The sequence below is a fragment of the Physeter macrocephalus genome, unplaced genomic scaffold (genome assembly GCF_002837175.3).
Source record: "Physeter macrocephalus isolate SW-GA unplaced genomic scaffold, ASM283717v5 random_359, whole genome shotgun sequence".
Classification (NCBI taxonomy): domain Eukaryota; kingdom Metazoa; phylum Chordata; class Mammalia; order Artiodactyla; family Physeteridae; genus Physeter; species Physeter macrocephalus.
The window spans coordinates 64,854-75,000 of record NW_021145631.1 but is presented as its reverse complement, the minus strand read 5'-3'; the positions used below and the strand labels follow the sequence as shown (position 1 = coordinate 75,000).

General features: G+C 54.6%; 1 protein-coding gene across 1 annotated transcript; it reads left to right on the top strand.

Annotated features, from left to right (window-relative positions):
- Nucleotides 1–1,577: 1,577 nt before the first annotated feature.
- LOC102992746 (uncharacterized) lies at nt 1,578–8,575 on the top strand. The gene is made up of 6 exons (XM_028485228.1): nt 1,578–1,698; nt 2,931–2,958; nt 3,696–3,739; nt 4,966–5,000; nt 7,580–7,876; nt 7,981–8,575. Exons 4-6 carry the CDS (start codon nt 4,968–4,970, stop codon nt 8,125–8,127), a joined length of 477 nt encoding a protein of 158 aa, XP_028341029.1. The 5' UTR covers nt 1,578–1,698; nt 2,931–2,958; nt 3,696–3,739; nt 4,966–4,967; the 3' UTR covers nt 8,128–8,575.
- The last annotated feature ends 1,572 nt before the right edge of the window (nt 8,576–10,147 follow it).

The window sequence follows — 10,147 nt, the reverse complement described above, 5'->3', positions numbered from 1 at the left end:
CAGCTTCAGCAGTGAATGAAACAAAGTCCCTGATGTCTCACAGTTGACATTCCGAGGGATGGGGACAGACGATAAATAAGGAGTTTGGTAAACAGGGGACAAGGAAAGTGGCAGGGATGAAATATAGCCTGGTGAAGGGATGAAATATAGCCCTGGCAGTGAAAGTGCCAAGTCCTAACCACTGGACAGCCAGGGAATTCCCAAGGGTGTCATTTTAAGTAGAGAGGAGAGTGGCCAAGGAAGCCCTCTCTGAGGAGGAAACGTTTGAGCAAAGACCTGAAGGATGAAGAGACCGCCACGTGAGTGTCGGGGGCAGGAGTGTTCCAGGCAGAGGAAGCAGGCTGTGCAAAGGCCCTGAGGCTGGAGCGTGCCTGCTGTGTTTGAGAGACATAGAGGCACCCCATACGTCTGAAGCATAGTGAGCAAGGGGGAAAAGTGGGGGAGATGAGGGCAGTGGGGAGGCGACGAGGATTGTGCAGGGTCTTGTGGCTGCAGCAAGGGCTCTGGCTTTTTGTCTGAGTGAGACAGAAGCCCTGGGAGGGCTGATGTCTTCCTCTGGTCTTTCCAGGAGAGGGGGCTGGGCCTGGGCTCTGGATCAAGGAGCAGGAGGGAAGGAGGAGCCTCTGGGTGGAGCCTCTGCTTCACCATCAGTCAGAATTTTCCTGTTGCAAAGAGAACTTTGTTGCCAGCAGAGGCCCACAGGCTGTGATGACAGAACAGTCTGTGTCCTTCCCCAGCCTCAAGTTCCACAATCAAAGGCCCCCTTCTCTCACCTTGGTCCTATGGTCTCAGAGTGGGGAGGTGACACCCCTCCTGCCCCAGGTGAATGAATGAACAAGGGCTAACACTGAGAACACCAAGTGTGTGCCTCTCCTCCCCTCCTGGCTAGTTCCTGACCTCCACTGGGATCAGGGCATCTCCTGCTGGCTTCCCCCTCTCTCCAAGGAGGGGCAGCCGAATCTTTTGCAGAGACATTAACTGGAGCTGGGGCTTCATGCTTTTGTGGCTGACCTCTATGTGGGCCTCAGGGTCCACCATGTGGCTGGGGGTGGATGTTGTCTGACCCCCTATTACCCAGTCAGCTGGACTCTTCAGGCCACAAGTAACTGAAAACTTGACTCAAATTGGCTTCAGCGACAAAAGGGGATTTGTTGGTTCACTGAACAGCACTGACTTCAGGCATGGCTGGATCCAGGTGCTCACTGATGTCAGGAATCATGTGCCACTTCTCAGCTCTGCTTTCTTCTGTGTCTTATTCTCAGGCAGGCCCTCCCTCTCAGGGTGTCAAAATTGTACCTTGGAGCCCCAGATGTATATCCTACCAGCTTTGTAACGCTGGCCTGAGGAGTAAACCTCTCTTCCCAGTGGTCTAGCCAAAGTCCAGAAATTACTTTCATTGGCTCAGCTTGGGCAACATGCCCCTCCCTGAACCAATCAGGTTGGCCAGGGGGAGGGAATATGCTAATTGGCCAGAAACAGGCTTGCTAGATCCCCAGGGTCTAGCAACACCCAAACCAAATGGAGGCATGACAGGAGTCCCACCTTCTCCCTGCAGCCCCACAGTTCCATGACCTGCCCAATCTCTCTTTTCCCATCTTCCTCTAGTGCCCACCTGGATCCTGGCACTCTCCTTGAGCCTGGCTGGAGCCTTCCTCCTCCTCGCTGGGCTGGTGACCATTGTGTTGGTCGTCAGGAAAGGTAACGGCAGGCAGAGAAAGCATGGCCCACCGGAAGTTGTATGTGCACTCCCACTCACACCCATTTTTAGGAGCATGGTTGGGAGTCCTTACTACAAAGGTTTAGCAGTGAAGAACCCTCCAGAATTTTGATGATGGTGGTCGGCAGGGGCAATTTATATATGTATGTATACATGTATATGTGTGTGTGTATATATATATATATATATATATGTATATATATATATATAAATTGTTGTAAAATATACATGACATAAAAGTTACCATTTCAACCCTTTTTTAAAAATTATTATTTTTTAATTTTTTTGGCCACGCTGCGCAATTTGTGGGATCTTAGTTCCCTGACCAGGGATCAAACCCGGGCCCCTGGCAGTGAAAGTGGATCGCCTGGGAATTCCTTTTTTTAAAACAATTATTTTTAAATTTTTAATTTTTTTCATTTTAACTCTTTTTTTTTTTTTTTTTTTTTTTTTTTTTGCGGTATGCAGGCTTCTCACTGTTGTGGCCTCTCCCGTTGCGGAGCACAGGCTCTGGACACAATCTCCCGGAGCACAGGCTCAGTGGCCATGGCTCACGGGCCCAGCCGCTCCGCGGCATGTGGGATCTTCCCGGACCGGGGCACGAACCTGTGTCCCCTGCATCAGCAGGCGGACTCTCAACCACTGCGCCACCAGGGAAGCCCTTAACCCTTTTTAAGTGTCCAGTTCAGCAGCATTAAGTATACTCACTTTGTTGTACAACCATTGCCACCATCCATCTCCAGAACTCTTTCATCTTCCCAAACTGTAACTGTCCCCTTTAAACACGACTCCCCGTTCCCCCTTCCCACAGCCCCTGGCACCACGGAACTCAGTCTTAAAAAAAAAAATAAAGCGGGAATCCCCTGGTGGTCCAGTGGTTTGGACTGCGTGCTTTCACTGCAGGGGGCACGGGTTCGATCACTGCTCGGGGAACTAAGACCCCGCAAGCGGCATGGCGTGGACTTAAAAAAAAAAAAAAACCAACAATTTTACATGCTCGTACCTTGTTTGAAGTTTTTACCAACATACATTGATCATGAAATTGGGGGGAAGAAAAGTGTCTTCAGTAGCTCCCCTGTTGAGTGGGAAATTTGCCAGCGAAGAAGGAAAGGCTGGGCTACAAATGTATGTGGGCCTTTTGGTTTCTTGGCTTTTTGCAACCAGGATGCAACCAGGACCAAAATCTAACAAACGCTTTTTTTTTCTCTCCCAGTTAAAGTAAAACACTTGCAGAAGAAACGGTGAGACCATCCCTGGAGACCCTCAGAGGGTGGTTTTGGGGAAGGAAAACTCAGTCCCAAGGCAGGAGTTCCCGATGGCCATTAAAGACTCTGATAGCTGGCCGGGTTCTGGGGGAAGAAGGGTCCTTCCAGGGCTCCACCCCAAACAGTGTCTTCTGGTGGGAGGCTGGCTTAATAGAAACAGGTGCTATTCAGGAAGCACCTACAGTGTGCCCAGCATTGTGCTGCGGGACTCTGGACCCTGAGCTCATGTGATCCTCGTGGCAGCGCTGGAAGCAGGCACTAGGAATGGCCCCATTTTACAGATGAGGAGGCTGAGGCTTCCTCGCATCCCTTTACGGCCAGTTGCCAAAATTTGCTAAGTAATCATTCTAGAAATCCACAACTGTGGGAGAGGCGAGTGGTGCCCCCTGGGGTTGTGCAGCGCCCAACTTGTAGCCTGTAGACAGTGGCCCTGGTTCCTGGGCATCAGAATCTACTGGCTCCAGCCTCGGTTTCTCCCCTCTGAGAGAGGGGTGGACACTGTGCTGCCTAGTGGCAGAGAACTAGCAGTAGCCCCGGTGATAGAATCCTGACTTCACCTGGCTGTGGGGCTCCTGCGAGAGAATTTCCATCTGAGGGGATTCAGGGAGGATGCGGAGGTGGGGTGGGGAGGAAGGGCCAAGTTTGACCAGGGCTACCCGGAACGAGCCTCCTGCCTGAGACAAGTCACCACTTTCTCCTGAAACCCTCTGCAGGGAGCGAGAATCCTGCTGGGCCCCGGTTAACTTCGCCACCACAGGTCTGTGCCTCCCCCGTTCCTGTCCCTCACCGGGGCAGGGTCACTGCCTCAGAATGCCATCGGGTCTCACTACTCGCTACTGAGCCCCTTCTACAGCTGCTCACTTCCCTGAGAGTTGAGAACACACTCTCCCCTCTTTCTCCCGCATCCCCTGCCGTTTCCCGACCAGGTTCACCTATTTTTTTTTTTTTGGTGTGAACAGCTTTCACCTCTTACCTCTCCTTGCCCCATCCTCATGCCTTTCACTCATTCTGCCCTCTGCCTAGAATACTTTTCCTCCCTGTGGTCTCAGTCTAAAGGCTGCCTCCTTCGGGAAGCCTTCCCTGACTTCCTAGGCAGGATCTACTCTTTCAACTTACATGCCCCCAGAGCCCTGTCGTTCCTCTTAGCCCTTGGTAGAAACACAATTAAGTAATCATTGCGTGCTTGGGTGTGTGACACTCGCCTCCACCACTGGACCATCAGCTCCAAGGGGGTGGAGAACTGCATCTGTCTTGTCCACCATCAGGGCACCCGGCTTTCACAGTGCCTGGCACCGTCCTTAAATGGAGCCCCACTTGTGGTCCAGAATGTGCTGTTCTGCTGGCTTCCACTGGGGGTGGGGAGAGGGAGCCAGCCTGTGAAGTGTGATGCCCAGGAAGGGGCGCCAAGCAGAGAAAACTCCATTCTCTGTACTCCTTTCACTGTCTCACGTATTTATTGAGCACCCCGACTATGTGCCAAGGTCTGGGGGCTCCCAGGATAACCAAGGCAGAGGCGGTTTCTGTCCACAAGCCCATACTCCAGTGGGGAAACAGCCCATGGCGGGCCGGACCCTGTCTGGGTTAGGAGGGTAGCCCCCAGAGGAAGTGGTGTTGAGTCAGAGACCTATAGGGGGGAGCAGGGAGTAGCTGGCTGAAGAGCGGGCAACCCAGGGTGGGGGAGGAGCTGAGAGGTGTTCTGGAAAGTGGGAATGGAGACGAGGCACCATTTTCCCAGAGGGCAGCCAGAGGTCCCTGAGGGAGGGTTCTGAGCAGTCTAGAGGGACACGGTTCAATTTGTAGCTGTGCACAGTTCACCTTATAGAATGGGCTGGAAGGGGGCAAAGAGGATGAGGGGTGATGGACCTTACGCCCTTCCTCGTGGTTGACTTGGGGCCTGTGGGCTTGCGGGGAGCGCTTGGGGAGGGCGGTGAGCAGGAAATCTGAACCGGCCCCCATCCTGGTCTTCTTCTCTTTCTGTTGCAGACATGTCCTTCGATAACTCCCTGTTTACCATCTCCGTAAGTCGTCCTGTTTCTCGGCCCCGATTTTCTGCTGACTGTCCTGACCATGGGAAGGTTGGGGCTACCACCAGGCTGGGTTGACCTGTTTGTCCCTGAGCTTCTGGGGTCTGGGAAAAGCCCAGAATCACTGAGCAGGGATTGTTTGTGAGCTGAGAGTTGGAACTGGAAAATTCCAGGGGATTGGAGGTAGGCACGTTGTCCAGGCCTTCGTGGGGCAGTGGACAGGCCCCTGGTTGTCAGCACTGCCTTTGCACTCAGAATGGTGACAAGGGACTCAGGGTGATCTGGTGGCTTCTTTGGGGTCATGGAGCCTTGTGACAATCTGGTGCACAGTGTGGTTCGCTCCTGGTATAAAGAAAAGCCTACTTTTGTGTTCAGTTTCAGGAACTTCAGCTTAGCGCTCCCAGACATGTGTCTCCCTTTCAAGGGGGAGGGTCTCAACCCCCATTCCCACCCCCACTCCCCACCCCCTGCTTAGCAAAGGGTGTTGCTCCCCCAGATCACACAGTGTCCTGGCTGGGATTTGAACCCAGGTCTATGGGACTCCTCTACACAGCTGCATCTTGTGATGGCCTTGGGGTACTTATTATTATTATTAGTTTACTAAATTAGAGATATCTGACCCCTGGACACGATGGATCAAGAAAATGTACAGCTAGGGGACTTCCCTGGTGGTCCAGTGGTTGGGACTCCACACTTCCACCACTGCAGGGGGCCCGGGTTTGATCCCTGGTGGGAAAAACTAAGATCCCACATGCCGCGCAGGGTGGCCCGGCCAAAAAAAAAAAAAAAAGAAAAGAAAAAAGAAAAGAAAATGTCCAGCTAGCTCTTCTCCATGCAGAGAGGGGTACAGGTCTGGGGTGCAGGTGGTCCCCCTTGAGGCGGCCTCAGAAGTTCCATTTGTGTAAGTGGACGCTTTGGGACTTCAGTCAGGGAGCTTGGGGTGGAGTCAGTCTGCTTGGGGCACCATGGTGGGGAGGGGGGTGGGGGGAGGATTGTATGGGTCAACATAGCCTTCCTGGGCATCTGGACAAGAACAAGATGAGGCCCTTCATCCCTCAGAGCTTCTTAATTCTACAGGGGGAGACAGACAATGCCACGTGGGGTAGGAGTGACCAGGAAGCTCACTTAGATGGGAGATCCGGGAGGTCTCTGAGATTAGCGACAAGCAGGAGGTAGCTGCGGAGGATTGATCCAGGCTCAGGACACGTTCTTGGCACGGCTCAGTAGGGGTGCAGCGGAGTGAGGAGTAGAGGGGAGCCGCGCGGAACTTTTGACTTTGACCCCCAGTGAAGGGTGAGCCATGAAAGGTTCAGAGCAGAGGTGGGACTTGACCTGCTCTATGTGCTCACGGGCGCCCTCTGGCGGCTTCGGGAAGGATAGACTGTGGGGGACCGTGGACGGACGCGAGCTGGGGGACCCGGCAATGGTTCAGGCGCCAGACGTGGCGGGTAGTTTGGTCCAGTGTGTTGGCAGCGGAGGTGGAAGAAGCGAACAGATGCAGGTCAGGTAGATTCAGGGGATGGGAAACACGGCACTGATTTTGGAGTGGATGAGTGGGCCGAGGGAGAAGGAGGCGTGGCAGAGTTCCGGAGAGACAAGAGACAGGTCACCTCACCCAGTGCTGCCACAGAGCAGATGGACACTGGCCCCCAGTCACTGGTATACAGATGGTGGGAAGGAAGGGGCTTGGCACCGGCCTGTCCAGCCCTCTGAGATCTCAGCTCAGGGAACAAATCCTGAGCTGTTGAGAAAAGCCTGGCAGGCGAGGCATGTTCTGAAACCTTCTGTGAGAAGTCACTCCGCTCAAGGCACTAGCCTGGTGATTACTGCCTCCCCCGCACCCCGGCCCTTTTTTTTTTTTTTTTTTTTTTAAGGCATTTAAAATGAAACGGTGGAAAACAGAGAAAAGGAAGGAGAAAAATAACTTATTTCTCAGTATCTTAGTCCTGGTGACTTTAAAAATATATTTTTTTAGTTAAAAATTTTTTTGACTATGAAATACATCCAAATGTAAAAATTATATACATAGTAAAATTCTCTTCTCCTTCTTAATCCCTCTCCACCCACTGGTCTCCCCCTCTGCACACAGACGTACAGGTAAATCACCATTAGGAGCTTCCTGCACATACAAGCAAAGGCAAAAATAGCAAGTCTATATCCTCACTCTTTTTAACACAAATGACAGCATGCTAACCACACTGTTATGCACGATGCTTCTTTTCCTTAACAGTAAATTCTAGTGATCTTTGCTAGTTTTTAAAAAAATCATTGTAAAATAGACATAAAATTTACCATTTTAGTTATTTTTCAGTGTACAGTTCTGTGGCATTAAGTGTATTCATATTGTTGTACAACCATCACCACCATCATCCCCAGAACATTATCTTGCAAAACAAATCCTGTCCCGGGACTTCCCTGGCAGTCCAGTGGTTAAGACTCAGCACTTTCACTGCAGTGGCCTGGGTTCAATCCCTGGTCGGGGAACTAAGATTCCACAGGCCGCACGGTGTGGCCAGAAAAAAAACAACTCTGTCCCTATTAAACACCAACTCCCTGTTTCACCCCCACTGCAGGCCCTGGCACCCACCATTCTACTTTCTGTCGCTTCGATGGATTTGCCTATTCTGGATTTTACACAGAAATTATGCCATACAGTGTTCATATTTATGAGTCGTAGCCACCCCGGGGGGGTGTTGGCATTCTCCCCCATTGTACAAAAGGGGAAACTGAGGCCAAAGAGGGTGATCACACCCCTAGGAAGAGGGGGAGCTGCGATTCGATCCCAGGCTGTCTGGTTCCCTATTCAGCAGAGAGGAAGGCAGGACAGACAGCAGGATCAGGGCGCTGAAGCTCTGTGTGTGTGGGGTGAGGTAAGACCCGATGGACTGGGGGAGTCTCAGGCTCAGAACATGGGGTAACCCGAGATCCTGAAACCCCAAATCACCCGTTGTCTATTTTTCCTCTACGGACAAAGAAAATGACTTCAGAAGAAGACGCAGCCACCCAGGATGCTCCCTCAGGCTCTGCTGCGACACCTGGCAACTCTGGAATCTGGAAGAGGCTCCCCTCCACGTCATCCTCACCCGAGCCCCCAGAATTCAGCACATTCCGGGCCTGCTAGGGGAGCCCTTCCCTCTGTCTGTGTGCCCTCCGTTCAGCTCTCCCCCTTGAGCTGGCTGGGCTTTGTAGGGTCTCAGTTCCTTCCAGCTACCTTGGGGACTTCTGGCTGCTGCTTCCTCAGGGCAGTGAACAGAGGAAATGAAAGGGATCCCCTAGCCTTGGGACCTTCCTCACAGAGGAGCAGGAGTGGGAGAGGGGATGCAAGCATCGGCCTGGAGGCTGGACAGAAAGCAGGAAGCCTCTCTGGATTGCCAGCTTTTCAGACCACCACGGAAGGAGCTGTTAGGATCCCTTAGCTGGGCCATTATGAAGCCTGAGCTCTCCACACACCCCTCCGCTTTCCTTCGTCCCATGCCACACCTGACTTAGGTTTTTGGAGCATAGGGTACCTGGGGGTTATATTCTATGTGTCCTGCTGGCATGCCTAAGTTATTAATTATAATGCTTGGAGCCGTTCCCAAGGCCTCTGTGTAGTGTAATCCTTCAAGCCCAGGACCTCTGGGGTCCAATCACTGATTGCAGGGTGGGGGGGGAGGGGGCAGTACCCTTCAACTGCATGCAGTCAGGGTGGTGTATGGGGAGGCCCATGGGGGTGTAGGGAGGGGGGCAGTGCCATGTGGGGTCTCTGCTGAAGTCCTTGCATTGGTGAGTACAGGAGGTGGAATGATGGAATGCTTGAGGAGAATGAGTAGTAAATGAGCAGGTCCAGGGACTTCCCCACCGGACTAGTGGTTAAGACTCCTCCTTCCCAATGCAGGCGGCACGTGTTAGATCCCTGGTCGAGGAACTAAGATCCCGCAAGCGGCACGGTGGGGCCTTAAAAAAAAAAGCAGGTCCCGGGAAGAGTGGCAGCTGGAGATGGCGGGCGGCTGCAGGCACCTTTGGACGCCACCAAAGAGGAGAATGGAGCCTTGGAGCAGTGGAGGGGGGACTTGGAGGGAAGATGGGTGTGGGTATCTGTGTATTGAAAGGGGTACTAGGCCCTAATCTGCTGGATTCACTGGTTAGCCATCATTGCGGGGAGAGTGAGTTGGGGTGGGGGGGAAGGGGCTAAAAGAGAAGTCCAAGAATTATTTTGTGGGGGCGAAGACAGTGAAGGGCCAAGGATGGAGGAGGAGGGCACTGAGGGAAGCGGCTAGAGATGATGGGGAAGAGAGAAAGGAGAGGTTGAGTGCTCGGAGAGGGGGCACAGGTAGTGTGCAGAGGCCAAGTCCATGCTCAAACTGCTTTTCCAGCGGGCGCGCTGGGGGTGGAGCCACAGGCTAGGGCGTGTCCCCTACGTCCTGTCCCCGCCCCTCACTCCGGCCCTCCCCAAGAACCCAGAGCTTCACAAAGCGAAACCAGTGGTGGGGTGGGGAGCAGGACCGGTATAGGGGCGGGGCCTCTTCGCAGCTGAACCCCGCCCCTCAGTGAGCCGTCGTACAAAGCCGGGCGGGACCAGGGGCAGAGCCCAGCCTCAGGGGCGTGTTGGAGCCCGTCGGACGTCAGGCCAGCCGCCGCCGTCCCCCTGGCTGGGGAGCCACCTCACACAGCACGGCCGCTTGCGCGGGGCGGGGCTCTGGCGTGTGTCCGCACGGCCGAGCACCGCCCTTTGACGCGCGCTCCGGGCTGGGCAGCCGCACCGCCTTACAAAGCGCGGCCATTCGGGCCGCGCCGGGCTGGGGGCGGGGCCCAGCCCTAGGGGCGTGTCCGCGCGGCCGAGCACCACTCCTGACGCACGCTCCCGCCCTCGCTGTTCCTGGGCCAAGGAGTCACCTCACAAAGCAGCGACCGCTAGCGCGGGGCGGGGCGAGGCGGGGCCGGGACGGCCCCGCCCCCCAGCGTGCTTCCTCCCAGAGCTCAGGGACGCCGGCAGGGGGCGCTGCGTTACGGGGCTGGACCGCAACGGCGGTGGCGGCGAGGCGGCGCGTGGCCATCAGGCGGCGCTACCCGGCTCGGCCTCGGCCTCGGCCTGTGCGGCGGCGGCGGCGGCGGCGGCGGCGGCGGCGGGGGCCGCGGCGGCGGCCCGGGCCCCGGCGCGG

Coding starts and splice junctions, on each gene's coding strand:
- LOC102992746 (XM_028485228.1), top strand. CDS start 4,968: ATGTCCTTCGATAACTCCCTGTTTACCATCTCC. Junction 5,001..7,579: donor ACTCCCTGTTTACCATCTCC/GTAAGTCGTCCT, acceptor CCCCCACTGCAG/GCCCTGGCACCCACCATTCT. Junction 7,877..7,980: donor CTCTGTGTGTGTGGGGTGAG/GTAAGACCCGAT, acceptor CTACGGACAAAG/AAAATGACTTCAGAAGAAGA.